Raw genomic sequence first — 26,004 nt, 5'->3', positions numbered from 1 at the left:
GAATAACGGGATAACGGGAATGCTGTATAGAGAACGGAAGGATTTCTGAAACACGCCAGCGCCTCAGGAGAATTCCCTCCGGTCACCCAGGTCGTTCCTGGCCATATGGATGTTTTCTCCCTATTTCCGAGCACAGGGAAAACCCCAGGAGCAGCCGTTCCTCCTCTCAGCCTCTCCAAACAGCAAACTATAAAGTAACTGATTTAACGAAAGGACCCAAATAACGACGGAGGGCAAACAACCCTGCGCCGGGAGGCGCGACCGGGCTGGCTGCCGGCATCGTCCTCCTCCAACCTGGAGGAAAAGCAACCAAGGGAGACCAAGGGCTTTGTCTCAGAGGTGACAAAAGCTGGAGGAGCGTGACCTGCAGCACCTATCCCCCCCCCGTGGAGCTGGAGATTTCTGCAAGGACGGGCTGTGAGACGAGCCTGGCCACCAGTCGGCTCTCAAGGGCAAATTAGGACTCAGGGGTCCAGGTTTTTTCCGCTGAGAGCAGCCTGCGACCCCCCTCGCTCGCAGGCATCGATAGAGCGGCTCCTTCCACCCCCCCGCTCAGCCCCCACCTGAGTGACGATGACCGGCGACAGGTCTTTCAAGTTCTGGATGTGGGAGAGCAAAGAGTCCCGTAAGGAAGCGTGGGAGTCCGTGGGGAGTTCGTAGAAGGAAGTCTGGATCTTCATCTTCATGGTCTGCGCCGCGAAGTAGCAGGACTCCACATCCTGACGGATCTGCAGCAGCTGGTCCGAGATCTCCCAGGCGTGGACCTGGAGGGAAAAGCACGGCACCTTCAGCGAGCGGGCGGGGAGCAACCCCAGCGGGTACCAACGGGACAAAGCCCAAATTCCCCCGGACGAAAACACATCCTCTCCCCATAAATACCCCCGTAATTTTTCCCCAGGAGTGCCCACACGTGTCGCCGTCCCAGCTCGGGCGGCGGGGGCTGGCTAACGAAGGCGACACCCCCCCGACGCGCTGACGGAGGAGATCAGCTCCCAGCGCGGACCTGACGCGGGTGGAGATGCTCGGGTACCACAATCCCTCCGGGAGAACGGATCCGATGCCCGTTCTTGCAATAAAAAGCAATAAAAGAGGCTTTTTTCGGGCAAAGCTGGAGAATTGCTGCGCCTAAACCCGGAGAGAGCCCAGCAAGGGAGAAACGGAAAAAGAAGGCTTGGATAAAGGTCTGCCCGGGCCAAAATAAAGATAAGTAATTGCACGATTGAAGCCACCGGGCCCGTCTAAGAGCACACACCGGGACGGGTGACTCCGCAGCGGGCTACGGATGCGCCGAAGAGCCTGGAGGAGAGACAGCAACGAGGGCAACCATCGTCTGCCCGGCCTCGGAGAGGCAACCAGCGGCCACCTGGCTGGCGCGAGACCAGGAAAGCGCTGGGCGAGCCAGAGGAGCGGTGGCCACCACCGGGCAGACCCCTTGCCGAGATGCCACGGGGGACAAGCCCTTTGCACCCCCGGCACCGCTCCGACCTGCTGAGGCACCAACTGCCCGGGGTTTGGTGGGACAACGAAGCCAAATCGGGCAACGAAAAGCTCGGCGGGCCACCAAGCGTCACCAAACCCCACCACGGGGCGGCGGGGGCCACCACCGGAGCACGTGGGCACGGCTGGGGGAGAAACCCTTGGATTTGGGGGTCTCCTGTTAAGGAACCAGATCTTCAAAGGACTCAGACGATTGATAAAATCCTCTTCCTTTCCTGAAACATCCGCAACACATTTTAGCTTTGCGAAGATCGCGTGGTTTTGCTTCTTTAAAATGAAAATGAACGCTTTATTTTTCCCCGAACACCCGAAATCTGCATTTCGGCTTGAACTAATCAACGCAGACGACCCAGCCCGTGCGCGGGGTTCCCGTCAGCCCCCTCCTCGGACCCGCACCCGGAGAGACATCCACCGCCACCAGACCCTCTTTTCTAGCACTGGAATTGCTACGAAAATCACTCCCTTGGACTCCAAAAGGTCTCGGGACTGGAGGACGGCGGATCTTTCTAATTTTTTTAATGGTTAATGGCCAGCAAGGCAGGACCCCACAGCCACCACAGAGGACTTCAGATATATCTCAAGTCTATCCAGGTCCAACAGCACAGCGAAGGGAAGGATTAAATAAATTAAACACATTCAAAATCACCTACAGTACCAAGGATTTTGTCCCTTTGCCTTTTAAAAAAAAAAACCCACTTTATAAGCAAAAACCCAGGCGGTGACAGCAGCCACTGCCAGGGGGGGATGTTAAGGTTCTTCATCCCCTCGAAGCTGCCACGAGGAACGGAAATCCCAGGGAAAAAAAAAAAATAAGAGCCATCCCCTTGCTCGACCCGGAGGAAACATCCGCGCAGAAAAGCGGATCCAGGCTGTTGCCTTCCCAGACGCAAACTTCTCCTCCTGAGCTTCCTTTGAGCTACGGAAAGGGGGAAATAAAAAAAAAAAAAAAGCTTTTTGGGATGCGCCGATAACCCTCCGAGGGACGCAGAGCCTTGCGCTGCACCGGGCCAGCCCAGAGGACGCGGCGATTCGGCCGAGCAACAGCACAGCGGGTACCGCGGGATGGAAAAACCGGGGGGGGTGTGTTTTTTTATTGAAAAATCAGGTTTTGGGTTCATGAGGTCCAGGAGGTTCCGCAGCCCACCCTCTGGAGATCGAAGGAGAGCTCGGTCAGACACCCACAAAACCCACGGCGTGGTCCCGGGTATTTTTATTTTTACACGTTTCAAGCACCCTCCGCGCGCAAGGGCACCTGGGCATTACCCTCGCCCGGCCCGGAATGGTAAAAATAAGACAGACCGACGTTTTATTTTACTGAAACACTGGGAATTTTCGCCCTTCGTGGACCTAAGGCGGCACTGAACACGAGCTGGTGTCTGTATAAGGCGGCAGGATTACCGCTCTTAGGTTTAACACCGTTTAAAAAAAAAATGCCAAATTCAACAGATTCGGACACCTGGAAGCGGTACTTCGGCATTTCCGAGCTCGAACCACGCGACGAGGCCGTGGCGTCGCGGCCCTCAGCTCCGACATCCTTCGAGCCGCAGGACTTCCCCGGATTAAATCCAGTGTGAAGTAAACCCTCTGTATTTTAAAAAAAAAAAAAAACAACCAAAAAAAAAAACAAACAACCCTTCCAGTCCCCATTTCAGTCTTTTTAGCACAGGAGATTTCATCAAAACCTTTGGCCAGTTGTTCCAATCACACAACGGTTTGGGTTGGGAGGGACCTTAAAGATCACCTGGCTCCAACCCCCCTGCCCCGGGCAGGGACACCTCCCACTAGGATCAGGTTAAATATATATATTTTTTATTTTTTTTTTAAAAAAAAACGCGGTCTGTCTAGCCTTGCCTTCCAGATGTCTTTGGAGTAAAGAGCCGCATCCGTAGGTGAGAATTCGATCCCGCGTCGGCAGAGCGCATACAGAGCGCGCAGGGGTTCCGCCGACGAACCCCCCTTCAGCGAGCTCTCCCGCGCCCCGCTTATCGGCTTCCGTAATTAAAAGCCCTCCACCTTCAGTTTCCCAAATGTAAAATGAACCCGGCACCTCTGTTTCCCCCCCACTGCGCAGGATCCCCCCCGTCCCCGTCCGGGGACGCCACGTTGGGACGCCAACCTTCCAGTTCTGCTGTTGAGACGCCTCCTGGGGATTCCTCGCTCCCCCATCCGTCTTCTGCCGCGCAGAGACCAAACAAAATTCATCTTGAGATTAGAAATAATCACCTTTCGAAACTTCTCGACCCCGCGGGGGCCCAGGAACAGCGACGGTCTCCAACACACCACCAGACGTCCCGGGTCCGCAGTCAGGGAGGTGCCCAGGGGTCTGCAGCATCTCGCACGGGGACAGGAGAACGGTTACCGGGTTCTTCAAGGCTTCAGGTCAAGGTCAGCACGACCCAGGCTTATTCCCAGTGAAAAAACAGCCTCTTTCGCATCCAGCAAAGTAAAATTCTGATTTCTTTATAGGTGACATCAGCCCAGGGCTCAGCTCCTGATTCCAGCTGCGGCTGCCCCATCCCTGGAGGTGTCCAAGGCCAGGTTGGACGGAGCTTGGAGCAACCTGGGCTGGTGGGAGGTGTCCCTGCGCATGGCAGAGGGGTGGCACTGGATGATCTTTAAGGTCGCTTCCAACCCGAACCACTCTACGATTCTACTGCCTGAAATTTTGCTGGAAGATATTTCTACGGCCTTCCTGTCCCAGCACGTAGCACCTGAGATGACCGTCAAACCCAAAAGTGCCCAGACAGGAGACAAACGTACGACCGGGAAACTCCGCGCTCCGGCGTTCTCCCCTCTCCCCTCCTCCTTGTAGCTCAACCCTGAAAAATTCAAGCAAACAACCGCGTCCAAACACAACGGGAAGAGCCCCAGAAGACGGGCAGAAATAGCGACAGGCGACTCCGCCGCTGCCGGGAGAGGGAGGGACGAGCTGCCCGCGGACACACGGCCGGCCAGGGGCCATCGGATGGTGCTCACCAGGCTTCGAAGCCTCCGAGGAGACTCTTTCCGAGCTGCCTCCTTTCAGACAAGCTCCGTTGCCGGTACCGGGCTTTGATCCTTCCTCTCCAGCCGTTAAATAAACCCTCTCCAAGAACTCCAGCTATTGCTGGCCCACAACTCGCCCGTAAAAACTTCAAAACGGGTAGGAAGAAAAAGTTGGACGTATTTCTGACGGAAACGTCCGTACGGATTTATTTATGCTCACCCCAGGTAATTCCCAAGCTAGGAATAAATAAAAAGCCCTTCTTGAGAAACGCAATAACTACACTTAAGCTCGAATCGCACCAGACCCTCCGCGACTCCTTTTAAAAAACTTTCTCGACTGTATTAACGGGCACAGGTTTTTCCGCAGCGTTCAGAATTGAACGATTACGCGCTCGGCAGTAAGCGTATACGGAGATCCTACCAAAAATGACCCAAAAAAAAATAATAAAAAAAAATAATCAAAGCCAACAAGCCCCGGCTCTGCTATACACCCGCCTGGAAGCCGCTGATTCAACAAAGCTCCCGTCATTATTAATGGTTTGGTGATCCCTAATGACCGGCGGTACGAAAAGAAGGTATTTGCATGCCCCGAATTTACCGCGGCACGTTCAGAAATTACGTAAAGCCTCCAAAAAGTTGCAATAAATCGGCCGGCGCGCCCTCAGACAGCTCCAACGATGATTAGCGATCAATATGTAGGGGGAAAAAAAACCCACCCTGCAATAGTACGTAGCAAGAATAGATGTACACGGCAGCAGGACAGCTAAGGAAGACCTTAAAGAAACGTCAAGTTGGGAAATAAATAAATTCGTAGCCTCCGGCCGCAGCTATCGAACACCCAACCTGCATCTCATGGCAAAGAAGAACACACCTCGCCAACGACCGGGGCGCAGCCGAGCACTTCAGGTTAACACGATTTAGGGGTTTGTTTTCTGGGCACGCGACAAGAAAATATTTCCAAGATGTCCGAAGAGAACGATTTTAGGTTCTAGCGTTGACCACCAGATCGCCAAAAAAAAAAAAAAAAAAGGGAGTTAAGAGCATCCCGCAGAATACAGGCGCTCGGGGGAAGGAAGACGAGGCACTGCCACCATCAGATTGGGCACGGAGGATCTTCGCAAAGCACCCCAAGCCTTGCGGATTTGGGGTTTTTAAATCCAAATTGCCTTCCCACCGAGAGCGCACGGCTACCGCGGGGCAGGCACGGCTCTTCTGCGCGCGTGGAATTCAGCCCGCCTTGGAAGTCTTGGAAAATAAAAGCTCGTTCTTCGTTTTCACCTACGAGCAGACTGGGCTCCAACTGGGTTTCCAGAGAGACCCGTGAGGACGAACTAACCCAGCCCGGGTGACAACGTCCCCCTCCTTAACCCCGCAGAGGGGACACCCCAAGGACCTTATCAGCTACACCAATCTTCACTTCCCAACCCAAAAATCCCCAGCCAAAGGGTTCCGTCCGGAGGCACCCGCCTTCTCGATAAAAACCCCAACCCCGCGCCGAAGGGCAGAACATTTGCAGCCTGACATTGAACACCGGGCTGAAACACGAGCCGGGTGTTTACACGGCCTTTAACAACAAGGGACGGAAACAAGGCGAGCCTGGGGACCTTCACGCAAAGAAAACGCCCTCCCCACACCCCCAAAAAAGCACTATTTCTTTCAATTTTAACAAACGGGCAGACGAGGAGGCATTTGTTTCGAGACGACTCGTAGCGTTAGAACCCCAGAAGGTCACAATTGAAAACAGTTGCAAAAACCACCAAGTGTATTTTTCACCATTTTGCTGTTCGCTTTCTGAAGATCCATCACTTTTCTACAGATCCATCACTTTTCTGCAAGGAAAGAGGACCACAGCGATGCCGTGCTGGTGGCATCCAGAGGGAAGAGATCATCAGCTGGAGGACAGAAGCATTAAGATTCATGAATGAAGCACCACAGTAGGAAGTTTTAAATAAATAAAAACCTTCTTCCAAGATTTCTACAGAGCAGAACGAGTACTCCATGCCCAAACCACCCATACCCACGTCAAGCCTCCCAGCCCCATCCTCACTAAGCAGCCACGCGCTCACGTCGATGCCATCCCAGCCCCTACACAAACACGGCCTTGACGAAAGAACCTCGATGGAAAGAGCCTCCGCCCTGGAGCTGGGTGGAGACGGAGCTGGGAAGACGCGTCCTTCCTGGAGAGAAGAGCTGGGCCGTTTGCAGCTAGAAGGAAATTCAAAGAGGACCTCCACTGGGAGGTTGGAAACCATACGCGGCTCTCAAACCCAAGTAATGTTGCCTCTTCCGCTCAGAAGAGGATGCGCTGCCCAAGAGGCAGAAGGATTTTAGGTAGGAGGACACATCTACCAGCCTTGGCGCAGAACCGCCTCCCCAGCTCCAGTCCTGGGCTCGGTCCCCAAACCGTGAATCTCCAGGAGAAAAGGGACCGTCGCCTTCCCTGCGGTTACCTCAGCTGTTCTCCAGCCCACGCAGAAGGACCTACTGCTGGCACTGCATCACCTTCTGGCCCCCGGTACTATAGAGTGACCACCCACAAGGGAACGAGCTTACGGCAGCTAATGTTACAGCTCCTGAGTGACGCAACTGATTCCCACCACCTCCTCCTCCATCTGGCCCACCAACTGCCAGAAGCAACCTCAGTTCAGCCGATGAGACCCTGGAGACAGCGGAGATGGAGAGAGGGAACTGAAATGGGCACCACAGGTTGTGAAGGGTGAGGGCTGGACAAAGAGACGAAGAACCACACGGACATCTCAAGGGCTGCCGTCATTTGATGGGAGTGTGGCAGGAAGCATCCCTCAACGAGCATCCCACGGAACTGCTTGCTGCATCCCATCGGTGCAGAACGTGAGGCACCGAAAGACTCGAGATGTGAATTTAAGAAAATTCATGGAGTTTGGCTACGCACATCTAGCCAAAGGGCGTGCAGATGGCTCTAAGCAGCTGTGAAGGCCCCAGCTCCTCCCTAAGCTCCAAACCCACTTTAGAACGTGATGGTCACCAGAAACAAGTGAGTTCCACCAGAATTCAATCTCCTAGCACGGAGCAGGAGACCACGAGAGAGAGCGCTGCACCACATTGGGTGCCAAGGTTGGAGAGAGCTCATAACAACTCAACGTCGCTCACTCCAGCCAGAAACCTTCAATGACAAGCAAGTCCTTCTGGAGAAGCCAACCTGAGGAAGAGAAGCGTCCAGTCCATTCAATCCCTGCTGGCAGAAGGGTTACTCGCAGAACGGAATATACAGAAGCTGAAGCACCAGCCAGAGGAGCTCCTAATTGAAGGAGTCTTCAATTTTATGGATCCTTTTTAGACAAAGGCTGGCTTGAGCCATAAAGCTCTGAAAACAGGGGAGGCTTCACGCTTGAAAGGCAGCCCCAAGGCGCTTCTCTTACACCCCGGCCTCCCGACAAAGAGCTGCCTGTCTCCATTCTTCGGTCAAGTGGTACCTCCAAAGGACGATACGCCCAAGGTCATCATTCCCAAGCTAAGACAGTTGGCCAACCCTCTCAGCTATTGAGCAGCCTCTCCCCAGGGTCTCCTACAGGCTTTTGAAGGACGGGTCTAACGGACGTCGCCGCACTGAGCTCGAGCAAGCTTTAGGCAAAGAGAATGCATGCAAAGTCAAGTCTTCTGCTCAACAAGATGTCCTGGTTTGAGGTAAAACAGAACCAACTTTCTGGTTCAGTAATTTTATTTCTTAGCTAGGCCTCTTCTAACTCTCCGAAATTAACCGCACGTTGCGTCGAAAACAGCTCGTTCAGGGTAAGACCAATGTTTACAGTTTGTGCCAAGGGATGGTAGGCAGAGAGGTCCCGGCTTGTACTTATTGCTGTAACAACCAAGGTCGGCTCATTTCGTTATTTGCCCCGTTGGAGGGTCGGAAGCGGAAAAGCGCAGAGGGGTCCCACCTGCGGGGAGGAGCGGACAGGACAGGCGACCCAAAATTGACCAACAGGGGTATTCCATCCCATCTGCCCCACGCTCGGCGTAAAAGCTGAGGGATCAAAGGGTCAGCCCTCTTCCTTCAATGGCCGACGTCCGAGGAGGACCCTGTCTGTTCGTCTGCCTTTGATCCTGATCCGTGAGTTCCTGACTCCATCTGTGGAATCCAGTTCCCACCCGTTGCCGAGTCCGGCCTGGGACCTCCCCAGTGCCTGCCGGTGACGTCATCCTGGGAGCTTAATACAGTTTTATATATGCTGTATCTATTTAATTGTTTTCCTTTTTATTATTAATATTTCATTAAAGTAGTTTAGCTTCTTCTAAACTCGTAGATCTCTCCATCTCTCCATCTCCTCTCCGTGTACGAGTGGCTGGGGAGGAGCATCTGTCGCCGGCCATTGGCTCATTTGGCCAAAACCACGACACAAGACTTTGAAGGTGATTTAAGAGGTCCAGTAAAGGTAGGCATCTTCCAGTAGATGGTCTGCCAGCCAGACTTGGGTTGGTTATTGAGAAAACAGACGGCAGCTTGTGCGCTGGAGACGCGGTTTCACCACAAGGCCAGGACTGGTGACGGAGTCCAGCAAAGATCCCTGAAACTTTTCTCCTTTTCCAGCACATCAAATTTAAGGAAGAAACGGGCCTGTTCGACACCAGTCTGAGAGACAGATACCAAACCAGCACAAAGATGAATGACGAGGTGGAGGTGCTGTGAGAACCAAGGGCTTCCAGCTCAAAAGGCAAGTATGTGGTGGGCTTTTCGGCAAAACCCTGCTGCTTTCCTTCTGGGCTTCCACCAACATGTTTAACTTGTTGGGTTTTTTCCCCCAAATTATAATCTCCGGCCCCTTCCTTGAAAGAATTCAACTGCTACCGTAGGTGATCTTTACCGTGGAAGATTTACACTGCAGCAAGGAAGACTTCAATAAGCCACCAGAAAAACCTAAACCTCAGAATCACAGAGTAACTAAGGGTGGAAGCAGCAGACCTGGAGGTCTCTGCTCAAAGCAGAGGCCACCTAAGTCAAGCCCATTCAGGGCGGTTATGGATGTCTCCAAGGACGGAGACCTCCTCAGCCCTGGTCCTTCTTGCAGGGTTTACCCACCCTAATGCAGCCCAGGGGCAACTTGGTCTCCTAAACCCCAAACCACCACGTTGCTTTCCAGCCGGTTGTCCCAAGGCCGACCTGCTGCATGGGGTGGGCTGGAACTGGATGATCTTTAAGGTCCCTCCCTTCCAACCCAAACCATTCTGTGATTCTCTGGCTACCAGGGTGCAGGACACGTGGATTTTGGGAAGCAGCTCTTTGGTTTAGGGATGAAGGGTTGGACACGAAGGGGTTGGGATGAAAGGCCGGGATGAAAGGTTGGTTGGACAACGCCAACCCACGCCAGCCTCAAAGCAACAGGCGGCACCGAGAACAAGCACACACAAAAGAAGAGCGACGTGACACCACCAAACACATCTAGGCTGTCCGAGACGCTAAAGCAAATCCCTACCACCTGCTTTACACCTTCGAGGACCTCGGGAGGGGACAGCGAGTGTGGCCGTGTCAGACGCTGCGGCCGATCGGCGCTCGAAGGTTCCAACCACCCGGCTGCAGGCAACGCGGGGGTTTTACATGGAATTCCCTTCTCATCACCCGAAACCCAAAAAGCTTTAAACCAGGTTTGTAAACAAGGCGGAAGGCGGCGAGTGCCCGACTTCTTTCACCTCCCGGGTTCTCCTCGCTGAGACGACCCGTTTCTCATGCGCTTTGTGGGCTCCTCCCCGCACGCCAGCACTGACGGCGGGGTGCAAGGGCAGCGAGATTTTATTTCCCTTAAAATGGTTTGGAAAAGGACGCCAAAATTATTTCCAGCATGCTTCGATTGGTAAAAGGTGTTTTGGGTTGTTTTGGGTTTGGTTTTTTTTTTTATTTAGTTAGGGGTTATACTTCTACCCAATATTATCATTAAATTAACTTTAGGGACAGATCAAAGGAAATCCATATCAGAATTAGTCACTTACATGAACCCCGCCTGGCTACGAGCCACGTATAATTTCTGCCTCCTAGAAAGCACTTTATGAATCAACATTAAACGACAAACCAACCCGCACTTCACCCACGATGGGAAAAAAAAAAAACCCAAAACCCAACGCAGCAGCTTGCAGCCGCTTATCTGCGCCGTGCGCTTTACGAACGCTCTGCCCCGCAGACGAACTAACGAAGAAACACTGAAGAAATGAGGATCAGAACGACGAGCACGACTGAAACAAGTTTCATCCTTATGTTTGGTACGGCTCTTCCGCATTAAAGGTACTCCAAGTCGTCTGGAAATGCCTTTATGCAACTCCGAAGACACAGCGTAGGTTCGCTGGTTGAATGATCCTCGAATCCTGTGGTTTAGGTAAACTTTTCCCTACAGCCGACCTCTTCAGCGCTGTACAAGACACAGGCGAGGTCGCAACTGCTCCTCAAGATACTCGGTTACGGCACGCCTCGTTCCCCTGAAATAATTAGCAGTTAAAAGGCGATAAACGATGCCGCACGGGGAGCAGACGGACAAATGGATGGACAGACCGAAGCGAACGGACCACTTTGTGGACAAGGAACCGGCTGGATGGCTGCACTCAAAGGGTTGTGGCCAACGTCCACGTGGCGACCAGTGACGAGCTGCGTTCCTCAGGGGTCGGTACTGGGACCAGTGCTGTTTAACGTCTTTGTTGGTGACGTGGACAGCGGGATTGAGGGCACCCTCAGCAAGTTTGCCGATGACACCAAGCTGAGTGGCGCGGTCAACACGCTGGAGGGACAGGATGGCATCCAGAGGGACCTGGACAGGCTGGAGAGGTGGGTCCCTGTGAACCTCATGGGGTTCAACCAGGCCAAGTGCAGGGTCCTGCCCCTGGGTGGGGGCAATGCCAAGGACAAATCCAGGCTGGGCGGAGAATGGATGGAGAGCAGCCCTGAGGAGAAGGACTTGGGGGTGTTGGTGGGTGAAAAGCTCAACACGAGCCGGCAACGTGTGCTGGCAGCCCAGAAACCCCCCGCAGCCTGGGCTGCATCCCCAGCAGCGTGGGCAGCAGGGCGAGGGGGGGATTCTGCCCCTCTGCTCCGCTCGGGGAGACCCCCCTGCAGTGCTGCCTCCAGCGCTGGGGCCTCGGCACAGGAGAGACACGGAGCTGTTGGAGCGGGGCCAGAGGAGGCCCCGGAGATGCTGGGAGGGCTGGAGCCCCTCTGCTGTGGGGACAGGCTGAGAGAGCTGGGGGGGTTCAGCCTGGAGAAGAGAAGGCGCCGGGGAGACCTTCCAGCCCCTGCCAGTCCCTCAAGGGGCTCCAGGAAAGCTGGGGAGGGACTCTGGATCAGGGAGGGGAGCCATGGGACGAGGGGGAAGGGTTTTCCACTGGAAGAGGGGAGATTGGGATGAGATCTCGGGAAGAAATCCTTTGCTGTGAGGGGGGTGAGCCCCTGGGCCAGGCTGCCCAGAGAAGCTGTGGCTGCCCCATCCCTGGAGGGGTTCAAGGCCAGGTTGGACGGGGCTTGGAGCAACGTGGGCTGGTGGGAGGTGTCCCTGCCCAGGGCAGGGGGTGGAACTGGGTGGCCTTGAAAGGTCCCTTCAACCCAAACCATTCTGTGAGTCTACGGTTTCTCTTGAGGAGGGCGGGCAGAGGTATTATCTCTGAAAAGCAAAGGGATCCCCGCGGTTTCCTGGCAGCAGAGCTGAGGCGCTTCACACACACGTTATCTGCCCGGCAGGACAAGAAGAGCCACGCGGGGAAACTCTGCTCAGACGCAGGACTGTCTGCGACGGCCAGTGCAGCGCGGAGAGATGCCTCCCAGGAGCACAACGGCTAAAACACTTCAGGGAACCTGGGATTTACATTAAAAACAACCTGGACAACACAGGTAAGAGCCCAGAGAAACCACAGCAGAGGAAAACAAACCCCAAGACTTTCCCCAGGCAGCGAGATCCCATCCTTACAGGGTGGTTGGGGTATTAAAAAACCAAAACACGTCCCAAATGCTTCAAGCTGTCCTTTTGATGGGGCAGTTTGTAGCGAGCGTGAGCAGCCAGAGCGCAGCCCAGACCTCTAAAACACCTTCAGCCTCTTGTCCCGGCGCAGGGCTCAGGTGAAATCCATCTTCTTCACCCCCTTGCATCCCTCGCCCACCCCCCGTTCTCCGCCCTGCCCCAAGGGCTGACCAGGAACTCCTCTGAGCACGTTGCAAAATGGTTCTAATCTCCCCCCTGAACGGATCTGCATTAATTGCGGCATCGTTAACTAACACAGCGCAGAAGCCAGAGTCCTCTGACTGTTCTTGGCCCCCTCGGGCAGGGACTCGGCAGCCAGGAGCTGAGCAAACAGCGGTTTGGGTTGTTTCGGGCAAAGGAATCATCTCTGAAATAACGATCTCCCTATTTCAACTGAAACGAGATCTTCATACGGGCATAACCACGGCCGGCGGCTCAGACCCACCGAAGAACCACCGTGGGCTGGGACCAGCATCGAGCCCCTTCACGGAACCCAAATTCTGCCCAAGGGCTTTCTGAAGGGTGAAGCCCGTGTCCTGGGGGGGGGCACAGGAGGAAAGCGGCCGCCTAAATCCCCACACCCCCGACCGACGGGGCTCTCCTCGCTTAGCGGAATCGCTGCGGAAAGAAACGCTGCTGCAAACTCTCCTGGTAACCGGGGACGTCACCCTGCGCCGCCCGCTCAAGTGAATTGGGAAAAAAAGTGGGGGGAAAACACGAGTTTGTGGCAACAAATGGTGTAAAGATTTATCAGCCGGTGGGAAGATGGTGGAGTTGAAGGGAGCTTGGGAGGGCACGGAAGGAATTCTGCTCCACAGGATTCAGGCTTCGAGACGGCAGGGCAGTGAGGGGGGCGGGAGACTCGCCCCTCCGGGACTCACAGCGCATGAGATAAAAGGAATCGGAATTCTCTTTACAGCAGAGACCTTCCAGCCCCTTCCAGTCCCTAAAGGGGCTCCAGGAAAGCTGGGGAGGGACTCTGGCTCAGGGAGGGGAGCCACGGGACGAGGGGGAAGGGTTTTCCACTGGAAGAGGGGAGATTGGGATGAGATATTGGGAAGAAATCCTTTGCTGTGAGGGGGGTGAGCCCCTGGGCCAGGCTGCCCAGAGAAGCTGTGGCTGCCCCATCCCTGGAGGGGTTCAAGGCCAGGTTGGACGGGGCTTGGAGCAGCCTGGGCTGGTGGGAGGTGTCCCTGCCCAGGGCAGGGGGTGGCACTGGGTGGCCTTTAAGGTCCCTTCCCACCCAAACCCTTCTGCGATTCTGTGATTCCCGGGAAGGTGTCGGCAGCCACCGAAGACGTTGGGGGAAGAGCAAAGGAGGAAAACTCCGTACGACGGAGCCACCAAGGGCACTGGAGCCCCACAGGTAGTGACGCACCCGCACAAAGGGAGAAACGACGGGCTTGGGGGGGGGGGGGGGGGGGGGAAGGCGGGGAGGAAACAAAGTCACCCCCAGCCGGATCACTAAGGGGGACCAGATCCATCTCCACCAGGACAGCACGAGAATAGAAAACACATATTGAGTCCCAAATTGAGCTGTAAGGTTAAATCCTGGGGAAAAAGAGCTCGCTTAAAGGGGTCAGAATGGAGGAAGGGGGCCCCGGCTACGACACCGGGCCGGGAGGGCGACGCTGGATGGCATTTGGGGCGACCCCGGTTGGGGTGACCCCCCCCCAGGCTTCCCCCGCCGCCTCCCGCAATCCTCCCCCCCCACGCCGCCCCGTTATAAGGAAGACCGAAGGAGGCGGAAGGCGCTGCCCGGGGCCGGGGTTCCCCTCGGAGGGCGGCCAGACCCCACACGCACCCCCCAGGGCGGCCCCGGGGAGCGGAGCCAGCGCCTCCCCGGCGGGCCGGACCCTCCCGCCCCCGGGGCCTCACCGATCGCTGGAGCTCGCCCAGCCAGCAGCTCGCCCGCTCCTTGCCGGTGGGGTCCGGGTCGTGGTAAAGGGCCTGCACAGCCTGGTAAACCACCTGCAGGCTGGGCTTCCCCCCGCCGCCCTCCATGGCCGCCTCCTGCTCCCCTCAGCGCCGCCCGCAGCCGCCGCCGCCGCCCGCCGCCATCTCCGCTGCCGGGACGGGCCGGTGCCACCGCGCAGCGCGTCCCCCCCGGAAACACGCGCCCGGCGACGCGCGGGTTCCGCTTCCTTCGCCGGCCGCATCCCGCCCTTCCGCTTCCTCCCCTTCCGCCCCGCACCGCTCCCACCCCGCTCGGCTCCCCCCGGGCGACGACACCTCCCCTCCCTCCCCCCGGACCAGCGACAAGGGGGAGGTCGCAGCCCACCCCCCTCCCCCGGAACGGTCCCGCCGGTGTTGGGGTGCGGCGGGCAAAGCGCTCCGGGCGCGGCGGGAAGGAGCCGCGGGGCCACCGTGGGCCCGGCCGCGGGGGGGCGACGCAGCCACTGGGGACCCGGGGCGGGATGGGACCGGTCACACCAGTGGCCGTCGACTGGTATGGGGGGGTCCCATCCTCCCCCCCCAGTCCCGTCACGCCGTCCCACCGGGGCCCCATCACCCCCCCCAGCCCCAGTACCGCGTCCCACTGGGGTCCCATCGCCCCCCCCATCCCATCAGCCCATCCCACTGGGGTCCCATCGCCCCCCAGTCCCATCACCCCCTCCCACCAGGGTCCCATTGCGTCCCCCAGTCCCATCACCCCACCCCACTGGGGTCCCATTGCCCCCCAGTCCCATCACCCCCTCCCACCAGGGTCCCATTGCGTCCCCCAGTCCCATTACCCCATCCCACCAGGGTCCCATCGCCCCCCCCATCCCATCAGCCCATCTCTCTGTGGTCCCACCATCCCCCCAGTCCCATCACCCCCTCCCACCAGGGTCCCATCACCCCCCAGTCCCATCACCCCCTCCCACCAGGGTCCCATCACCCCCCCATCCCACCAGCCCATCCCACTGGGGTCCCATCACCCCCCAGTCCCATCACCCCCTCCCACCAGGGTCCCATCACCCCCCCATCCCATCAGCCCATCCCACTGGGGTCCCATCACCCCCCAGTCCCATCACCCCACCCCACTGGGGTCCCATTGCCCCCCAATCCCATCACCCCACCCCACTGGGGTCCCATTGCCCCCCAGTCCCATCACCCCACCCCACCAGGGTCCCATTGCGTCCCCCAGTCCCATTACCCCATCCCACTGGGGTCCCATCACCCCCCCATCCCATCAGCCCATCTCTCTGTGGTCCCACCATCCCCCCAGTCCCATCACCCCACCCCACTGGGGTCCCATTGCCCCCCCAGTCCCATCACGCTCTCCCACTGGGGTCCCATCACCCCCCCCATCCCATCAGCCCGTCCCACTGGGGTCCCATCGCGTCCCCCAGTCCCATCACCCCCTCCCACCAGGGTCCCATCACCCCTCCATCCCATCACCCCACCCCACTGGGGTCCCATTGCCCCCCAGTCCCATCACCCCCTCCCACCAGGGTCCCATTGCGTCCCCCAGTCCCATTACCCCATCCCACCAGGGTCCCTCACCCCCCCATCCCATCACCCCCTCCCACTGGGGTCCCATTGCCCCCCAGTCCCATCAGCCCCATCCCACTGGAGTCCCACTGGGGTCCCATCACCTCCCCCGCCCCAGTCTCCTGACCCCATCCCACCGGTGTCCCATCACCCCCCCAGTCCCATCAGCCCCATCCCATTGGGGTCCCATTGGGGTCCCATCGCCACCCCCCCAATCCCCCGGCCCCGTCCCACTGGGGTCCAATCCCCCTTTCCATGGCCTCAGCCCCACGGATGCTTCTCTTTTTTCGGAAGGGGGCTGACCCACGAGACCTGCCCCCCCGGAGCCCTCGTCCCACCAAAATTTGGGGGGAGATAACGAGATCTGGGGGGGGACACCCCAGGGAAGAAGAGGGGAGTGTGGCGGGGTGCTCGGCCCGTGCTGAGCCGTTTTAGGTCGGCATGATCTCTCCCACCCCTGTACTGAGCTCCGGCACCTTCTGTGGTCGGAAAACCGGGATCTTCCACCGGACGGGGGCACTTTGGGTTAATCCGGACCTTTTTTTGACCCCTCTCTGAATTCCCGGCGCTGGGAGGATCAGCAAACCTGCGGATCAGCGGGAAAAGAGCTGCGGCGGCGGCAGGGGACGGCTCCCCGCATCCCTGCTGCCTTCACGCCGTGGCCGGGATCCACCCCGCATCCCGTGGGAAGGGGCTTTGCCGCTGGGTGATCCCCCCCGGCCGCGGGGACCAGGCTTCGGCTGGGGGGACGGGGAGCGAGCGGAAGCCCCAAACTGGGGGTGATGCTGGTTTTCCTGCCTCCCTCGTGGGGGTGTGTGTCCCCGGCATGGTGCCGAAATTCCCTGTCCCTGCTGACTCCGCTCCGGCACGCGGGGTTTAATCCTCCGGCTCCGCTGCCGGCGGATCTGGTCGGATGCGTTGATGGGAAAGGGTCAAATCCAGACCCAACCATCCCATCGGGGGGCCACCGTGAGCCGGACCCCCCTCCCCTTTCCCGGGACTGGGCTGCCTGTTGTCCCGCACTCCAGCTCCAAACATGGATGCGGGGCTGATCCAGACCCAAATTTGGTACAAATTCGGTACAAACACCAACTCTGGCAGGAGACCGGGGACCGCTCGTTAAAAGCAAGTGATCTGGCGCAGAAAGATCCCAACAAAGAGGAGCGAGATCCAAAACGGAGCCGTTTATGGGTCTCCTGGAGGAACGGGGTGTAGGAGAGGCCGGTCAGACCGGCTCCCCGCACCCAGGAGCTACGGGATCCGCGCGATATATTTTATATTAGAAATATATTAAGCGGGGGTATATTAAAATCCCAGACCACGAGTTGACTGGGCACAGGGGTGGCAAGCTCTCAGATTCAAAACCCCGTGGTCTCTATGGATAAAACACCAACCGAGGGGTCAACTGCCTTTGGATCACAGACCGGACCCGAACGTGACTCGTGTAGGACAACGCCACGTTGGCCCTGAAGCCACGTTGGCCGTAACCGGTCTTTTTCAGGATGGAAAACGACGGCGTATTATTCAGCAAATTCATTCCCCGCCTAACTCCCCCGTCCATAAGCCCAACAAATCCCACCAGAACTGGGGGGTGATGGTATGTTAACATCCAGAGGGCATTTTAACGGGAGGAGGTTCCACCCGTAAGGTCTGGAGAAGGTGTAAGCACCCCCCAGCCCGCCTGGAGGGGAAGGGGGTGTCCATCCCTGAGGGGGAACGACAGGGACCCAACCAAAGGGTGTGATTTTTAGGCGTAAGGTGGCAGACGGTGTATTCCCTCCCACGCCTCGCAGCGGACACCCGAGTTGAGGTCACCCTTCAATGAGGAGCTCCTGCAAGTCCTGGGAACTTCAGGACTGGGAGGAACTGGTCGGGATCCCGGCAAGGCCGAATGCCAGGGTTCATTTCAATTGCCCACCTGCTCCTGAGGACAGGGAGGGACAGTGACTTGTGACAAGACACCTCGTTTCTCAACACGCAACATTTTACATCATCAAGCCACGTCCTGACAATAGATGGAGACCCTTCAGCCTACGTAGAGGACTCACAGAAGGAGGATGACAACAGAGATTATGTCAATGAGCTCCCGACAAAGCCCAATGAGCTTCCATATGGTTTGGGTCAACCATGGGGTGGCAGCGTTCCCCATCATGGTTGTCACCATGGGCTAAACCTCTACTGGCTCCTTCCCTGTCGGATATCGGACCCACCGCTGGAGACACACCCTTAAAATATGGACCTTGTTCCCCATCCTTGGAAGACGGGGAGAGTCTGCTCCTGCTCCACAGGGAATGCCACAGCCCAGCGCAATCCAGAAGATGATGATGCTCATAGCACACCGTGGCTGGGTCAAGGTGGACACTCAGGAGACAACGGCTTGGTCTGATGACGCACGTCTAGGGCATGGATCGGGGATCCAGGTGGAACCACCAAGCAGATCCTTTGTCCAAAGGACCTCAAAAGCATTGATGTTGATCCCCCACGCAACACACTCACCCTCCCCACCTCCCATGGCGTGATGGTGGGCTGGCTACGTGCTCGCCTGGGACAACCCGAGGGAAGGTAGATACTTGTGGTCCTCATGGCAAGTAGATTTTCTAAAATACGCTCCAAATAAACGGGGATATATTTCAACTGGGCTAGAGATGGGCAGTGGTTTAGGTACGGTCTACCCGTGCCCTCAAGCTCATGTGAAAGACGTCATTTTGGGATTAGGACCATGGTTTGGGCACCCTCAGACAAAGGATCACATTTCAAAAATAAAGATAGACAGAGATGGGCTGAATCTGGAGGAATCTGGTGGATCTTCCACCCCCCTCATCATCACCAGCCCAACGTTTTTCCTGAACGGACTTCTTAAAACTCAACCACAGCTTGGCACTTGGACCAGTGAGTCCCAAACGTCAACCAGTCCCTGCCCGTTACCATGGGTGGCAACATCACCTGGACAGCAACTGGTAGACCACGACTGGTCTTCACCATCCGATCTGGAAAGCTTTCGATGGGAACCATGGTGAAACTTCAACTTCGGGTACAGATGATGATCATCAGTTGTCCGTTGGATGAACTGTCCGGGTTAATCATCTGCAATAAGATCGTTCTCCTTCCAAACACCTCTTCGAAGCTCCACGTGGAAGGTGGTCAACCATCAGGGTAACAAACGTCTCGTTTCCAGGCGATGGATGGACAAACCGCCTGTTACTCAGGTTGTCTTCCCTGGATCCTTGGTTCAACCTTATTCCTCGTCCTGATCGCTTGTTGGGCAATTAGCCTGGAGTCAAACCCAACGTGTGGGAAACCGGGAGTACCAGATTAAGAAGGATTTGGGGGGAAAACCCTTTAATTTCCTTTCCCTCTTGTAGTCATTATTGTCTAAGGATGAGGTCGCATCTAGCAATGACGATAATGCTCGTTCCCTTCTCCCAGGGATGGGAGGGCAATCAAATCACTCAAATTACGAATGCGATTTCTCCGGTGGGTGATGAATCGGGTTGTCGGCGTTACTTCGTCACCCACCACCGTTAGATGCCGAATTCGGGTGGTCAGCAGAACCTGCCCCGAAGCATCCTGGCATCGACCTCGTTTGGCGTAATGACTCCCCAGCGCCCCACATTATCGGCTGCAGCCTTACGAAGCGTTGCGACACCCCAAGGCACCAACTCAGCCTGGGCAGGGAAGAGGAGCCGTGGTAATTACAGTCGGCGCTGCAATCACACCCGACTTAAACGGGACAACCGAAGACCAGCTCCTAATGATCCTCCTAATGACCCTCACCTGGACACCTCATGGACCGCTAGTAATTAATCCCCAATTACAAACGATGGTACGTTTGATAACCTGGAACTCTGGCATCTGACACGGGGTGTTAATAATAGGAATTGCCAAAGATACACCAATTTAACTGGTCTTAATTTTCACCCGTTTACAGCTTAATGGGTGGTTGAGCGCCAATGATGACTGGGACACGCGTGGCCCAGACGACATGTCGGGCCGTGGAAGTCACAATCCCTTTTGCTCAATCCCATTAAGTCCTTAATGAAATTCAGCTGTTCTTCCAACCCGTGGTGCTCAGTTGGCCAACGCCACGCTGACCTTGGGCAAAGGTGGTGGCCCGCCACCTGAAGACCCTGGTGGTGCTGGCTTGGTGGCACTAACATCTACAAGATCCCATCCCCGTGGCGGGCAGATGCCTGCACCATGACATATCTTGGTCCTTGTGTATAAATTTAATATTTAACTTCCAACGCAACCATCGCCTTGACCGTATTTAGCGCGTAGACTCTCTTCTAGCCTGGAGACGTTTGTGTGCTAATAAATATTACTCGTTTTTCCACTAATGAATCTAAATGAAAATACAACATAAACGCCTTTCAGCAGCACGTCACCGGGAGCCATCCCTGCTCGGGGTCTGCTGCTAACGCCAGCTGACACACGGCCACGGTCTTGGCCACCAGGCCTGGGAGGTCGCCAAGTAGTTTAGCGACAGCGGCTCTCCTTCTAGCTGTGGGGGTGGTGGGTTTGGGGTTATATCTTGTGTCGGATCGCTGCGGCGGTGACGGGTGCGGTACCCTCCTGTCTTAACTGAGGAACCCTCTCAGGACTTAAAACAACGGCATCGGGCCTGATGTGGGTTGGTGTCCTCCTCCTCAAGCATCAGGAGGCCAGAGAGGTGTCCCAAGGACACTGTGGTCTCACTCTTGGCGACCCACAGGGATGCTGTGATCTACTGCTGCTGACCCACAATGATGGTGTGGTCCCACTCCTGGTGACCCTGGGGATGCTGTGGTCCTGCTCCTGGTGACCCTCAAGGACACTCTGATCTCGCTCCTGGTGACCCTCAAGGACACTCTGATCTCGCTCCTGGTGACCCACAGGGACGCTGTGATCTACTGCTGGTGACCCACAGGGTTGGTGTGGTTTCACTGCTGGTGACCCCAGGGACGTTGTTGTCCCACTCCTGGGGACCCACAGGGACACTGTGGTCTACTGCTGGTGACACTGGGGATGGTGTGGTCCCACTCCTGGTGACCCACATCAAGGCTGTGGTCTCTCTCCTGGTGACCCCAGGGACCGTGTGGTCCCACTCCTGGTGACCCACAGGGTTGGTGAGGTCCCACTCCTGGTGACCCACATGGATGCTCTGGTCTCTCTCCTGGTGACCCCAGGGACAGTGTGGTCCCACTCCTGGGGACCTACAAGGACACTGTGATCCACTGCTGATGACCCACAAGGATGGTGTGGTCCCACTCCTGGTGACCCACAGGGACGGTGTGGTCCCATTCCCGGGGACCTACAAGGATGGTGTGGTTCCACTCCTGGTGACCCACAAGGACAGTGTGATTCGCTGCTGGTGACCCACAGGGATGGTGTGGTCTCACTTCTGGTGACCCTGAGGGACACCATGGTCTCACTGCTGGTGACTCACAGCGATGGTGCGGTCCCACTCCTGGTGACCCCAGGGATGCTGTGGTGACCCATTCCTGGTGACCTCCAAGTGGCCGTAGGCCAGGAGGTGGAGCGGTTGAGCACCCATGAAGGCGACCCATGGAAGAACCGGTGGAGGAGGATTCCTGCTGGCCCGGGGACCTGGCACAACCTTGACCAACACAGCTGGGAGCCGGGGACATCCTTGACGAGCAGAGCAGAGACGCCGCGCTAACGAAGCGGCGGGATGAGAGAGCAGAAGCCAGCACCTCAGGATGGTGGTGGCACCTCAAGACGGCGGTGACCCCTCAAGACGGCGGTGACCCCTCAGGACGGTGGTGGCACCTCAAGACGGCGGTGACCCCTCAAGACGGCGGTGACCCCTCAGGATGGCTGTGGCACCTCAAGACGGTGGTGGCACCTCAAGACGGTGGTGACCCCTCAAGACGGCGGTGACCCTTCAGGACGGTGGTGGCACCTCAAGGCAGTGGTGACCCCTCAAGATGGCGGTGACCCCTCAGGATGGCGGTGACCCCTCAAGACGGCGGTGACCCCTCAAAATTAAGCACGGATGTGGCCGTTTGAGTAATTAATCATAAGAACCCTTCTTGCTTCATTAGCGGTAATTTGCAAGAACTAGTTTTTGATATTGAGCATCTCTTCGCTTTTCCGGGCGGCAGCGGTTCGGAATCGCGCTCTTGCTTTACCCACCACCGGTAATAAAGAAATGACAGGTCGCTAGTACTAATTAGTAACTAATTAGGAACAGCAATTATTAATAGTAGTCTTTAACATTGCAATTCGTCGGCGTTGTTACTATTCCTCCTGTTCCTGTTACCGCCGATGTGAGCGTCAGTAATTACCAACAGCGTTTTACGCCGCAGCCGCGAACGGCGACGAACGGCGCCGCTAATTTGCAGCAGGAGTAATTTATAGTGATTTTAATAAAGGAACGGACGGAACCCAGGCCGCCGAAGCCCCCTGGGTTTTGGGGCGCATTGGGGGGGACACACCACCCCACCACCACCACCCTGAGGTCGGTGGGTGGGAGGGGACGTCCCGCGGCCGGCGGGACCCGGGGACCCCCCGTCAGCGAGTGGCCGCCCAGGAGCCGACCCCCTGCACCCACCCGCGTCTCCGCGCCAAAAAATAAAAAGAAAAAAACCCAAAAAACGTCTAAAAAAAAAAAAATAAGTCGTCGCCCACCCGAAATGAGCTTCTCCGTGGGGTTTGCCGGGCAGGACGGGGCCCGGGGAGACGGAGCCCCCCGGGGACGGACGCCCGGCCGGCTCGGTGACACGGGGCCTCTCGGAAGCGACGCGGATGCGGATCCGTCGGCCGCCGGCCCCGCTCCTGGAGCCGTCTGGGGAGCGTCGCGCCCCGAGCCCTCCCGTCCCGGCGATACCCGCGTCGATATTTGGGCGTTTGCACGTTTCTGTGCTCGTGCCTTCGCTCCTGCAGGTGTGTTTGTGTGCGCGCACGTGGACACGTCGGTGCCGACGCACCTGGGCATTGGTTGGGTGTTGGGGTGTTTGGGTATTTGGGTATTTAGATATTTGGGTATTTAGATATTTAAATGTTTAGATATTTCGATATTTGGATATTTAGATATTTGGATATTTCGATATTTTGATATTTCGATATCTAGATATTTCGATATTTCGATATTTTGATATTTTGATATTTCGATATTTAGATATTTGGATATTTAGATATTTGGATATTTCGATATTTGGATATTTGGATATTTAAATGTTTACATATTTCAATATTTGGATATTTTGATATTTGGATATTTGGATATTTGGATATTACGATATTTAGATATTTCTATATTTCGATATTTGGATATTTGGATATTTAGATATTTAAATGTTTAGATATTTAGATATTTGGATACTTAGATTTTTTTAGATATTTGGATATTTAGTTATTTAGATATTTAAATGTTTAGATATTGGATATTTAGATATTTGGATATTTGGATATTTCGATATTTCAATATTTCGATATTTAGATATTTCCACATTTCCATATTTAGATATTTAGATATTTGGATATTTGGATATTTAAATGTTTAGATATTTCGATATTTGGATATTTAGATATTTGGATATTTGGATATTTGGATATTTAGATATTTAAATGTTTAGATATTTAGATATTTGGATATTTAGATATTTTTTAGATATTTGGATATTTAGATATTTAGATATTTAAATGTTTAGATATTTAGATATTTGGATATTTAGATATTTGGATATTTCGGTATTTTTTAGATATTTGGGTATTTGGATATTATTTAGATATTTATGTTTGTATCTGCGCAGAGGTAAAAGTTCGTAAGTCGATACCTGCTTCCCCACCGGCAATTCTGTAATAACCTGTAATATCAATATATTTGCTTTATTCTTGGGGGGTTTTTTTATTTATTTATTTATTTATTTATTTAATTTTTTTTTTTTTTTTTTTTTACACTCACTTTCCGAGTGGTAATTTTGTAGTGGCTTATAGTAGGGAGGGGGAGAGAGAGAGAATATTATTCCGTTCCATTCTAATTCCATTATCTCATATTATTATATTATATTTTATTAATTATATTATATTATATTACATTATATTATATTGTATTGTGTTGTATTGTATTGTGTTATATTATTATTACTTTACGTTATGTTATTCTTAAAGGTCCCTTCCAGCCCGGACAATTCTATGATTCTACGTTACGTTACGGTACCTTCTCTTAAGTCATATATTTCATATAAAATATAAAAATTAAAAATCCGTCATTTTAGCCGATATAAAAATACCCACTTCTTTTGCATTTTGTATGGAATGTTAAGCTCTAGCAACAGTCCCGATTTTGTGTGCAACGTGAATATCTCTCTTAGGCGTTTATGAAATCCATTTCTTTTCCCCTTTTTCCATTTCTTTCCACACCAACGCGTGACCCCGGCACCCTCCGGAGCGCAGCCCCCCCCCGCGTCCTCGCATGTCCCGGAGCCCCCAGGCCCCCCCCCCCCCAGGGTCCCCCCCCCACCCAGGTCACCCCCGTCCCCTCCTGCCCCCCTCGTCCCCCTCGTTAGCTCTAATTAAGAGCCGTCGCATCTCCCCTGCCCTCTGGGCCCCCCCCGGCGTGGCCCAGCCCCGAGACCCCACGTGTGGGCAGGAGTGGGGCTGGGGGGGGGCCGGCACCGTGGGGCACAGCTGGGCACAGCTGGATGGGGCACAGCTGGATGGAAAAGGCAGGTTTCATTGGGGCAGGGGCACAGCTGGATGGGGCACAGCTGGGTAGATGGGGCAGATCTCAATGGGGCAGGGGCACAGCTGGATGGGGCACAGCTGGATGGGAAGGGGCAGGTTTCATTGGGGCAGGGGCACAGCTGGATGGTGCACAGCTGGATGGGAGGGGCAGATCTCAATGGGGCAGGGGCACAGCTGGATGGGGCACAGCTGGATGGGAGGGGCAGATCTCATTGGGGCAGGGGCACAGCTGGATGGGGCTGATCTCATTGGGGCAGGGGCACAGCTGGATGGGGCAGAGCTGGGTAGATGGGGCAGATCTCAATGGGGCAGGGGCACAGCTGGATGGCGCACAGCTGGATGGAAAGGGCAGATTTTTTGGGGCAGGGGCACAGCTGGATGGGGCAGGGGCACAGCTGGGTGGATGGGGCAGAATTTATTGGGGCAGGGGCACAGCTGGATGGGGCTGATCTCATCGGGGCAGGGGCACAGCTGGATGGGGCACAGCTGGGTGGGAGGGGCAGATCTCACTGGGGCCGGGGCACAGCTGGATGGGGCACAGCTGGGTGGGAGGGGCAGATCTCACTGGGGCAGGGGCACAGCTGGATGGGGCACAGCTGGGTGGAAGGGGCAGATCTCACTGGGGCAGGGGCACAGCTGGATGGGGCACAGCTGGGTGGAAGGGGCAGATCTCAATGGGGCAGAGGCACAGCTGGATGGGGCACAGCTGGGTGGAAGGGGCAGATCTCACTGGGGCAGGGGCACAGCTGGATGGGGCACAGCTGGGTGGATGGGGCAGATCTCATCGGGGCAGGGGCACAGCTGGATGGGGCACAGCTGGATGGAAGGGGCAGATTTTTGGGGGGCAGGGGCACAGCTGGATTGGGCAGAGGCACAGCTGGATGGAAAAGGCAGATTTTCTTGGGGCAGGGGCACAGCTGGATGGAAGGGGCAGATGTCAACGGGGCAGGGGCACAGCTGGATCATGCAGGGGCACAGCTGGGTGGATGCGGCAGAATTTATTGGGGCAGGGGCACAGCTGGATGGGAAGGGGCAGGTTTCATTGGGGCAGGGGCACAGCTGGATGGGGCACAGCTGGGTGGGAGGGGCAGATCTCAATGGGGCAGGGGCACAGCTGGATGGGGCTGATCTCATTGGGGCAGGGGCACAGCTGGATGGGGCACAGCTGGATGGGAGGGGCAGATCTCAATGGGGCAGGGGCACAGCTGGATGGGGCACAGCTGGATGGGAGGGGCAGATCTCACTGGGGCAGGGGCACAGCTGGATGGGGCACAGCTGGATGGGTCACAGCTGGATGGGAGGGGCAGATCTCACTGGGGCAGGGGCACAGCTGGACGGGGCACAGCTGGATGGGAGGGGCAGATCTCACTGGGGCAGGGGCACAGCTGGATGG

At 55.9% G+C, this 26,004-nt stretch overlaps 1 protein-coding gene and 1 long non-coding RNA gene across 2 annotated transcripts in view; one reads left to right on the top strand and one right to left on the bottom strand.

Annotated features, from left to right (window-relative positions):
* The window catches only part of TNPO3 (transportin 3), a 40,455-nt gene extending 25,907 nt beyond the window's left edge, over positions 1-14,548 (bottom strand). Inside the window, exons 1-2 of the mRNA XM_063323774.1 lie at positions 14,325-14,548; positions 564-764 (exon numbers count right to left, since the gene is read on the bottom strand). Coding sequence (XP_063179844.1) covers positions 564-764; positions 14,325-14,450 — 327 coding nt within the window. The 5' untranslated portion in view covers positions 14,451-14,548. The remainder of the gene's footprint in view (positions 1-563; positions 765-14,324) is intronic.
* LOC134510451 (uncharacterized) lies at positions 9,495-13,295 on the top strand. Its single transcript, XR_010069615.1, has 3 exons — positions 9,495-10,098; positions 10,629-11,263; positions 12,170-13,295. It is a non-coding gene; the product is annotated as an uncharacterized LOC134510451 (long non-coding RNA).
* Positions 14,549-26,004: the final 11,456 nt, after the last annotated feature.

Source organism: Chroicocephalus ridibundus, chromosome 1 (assembly GCF_963924245.1).
Source record: "Chroicocephalus ridibundus chromosome 1, bChrRid1.1, whole genome shotgun sequence".
Taxonomy (NCBI): Eukaryota; Metazoa; Chordata; class Aves; order Charadriiformes; family Laridae; genus Chroicocephalus; species Chroicocephalus ridibundus.
The sequence above is the reverse complement of the archived record's forward strand: the minus strand, read 5'-3'. Positions and strand labels throughout refer to the sequence as shown.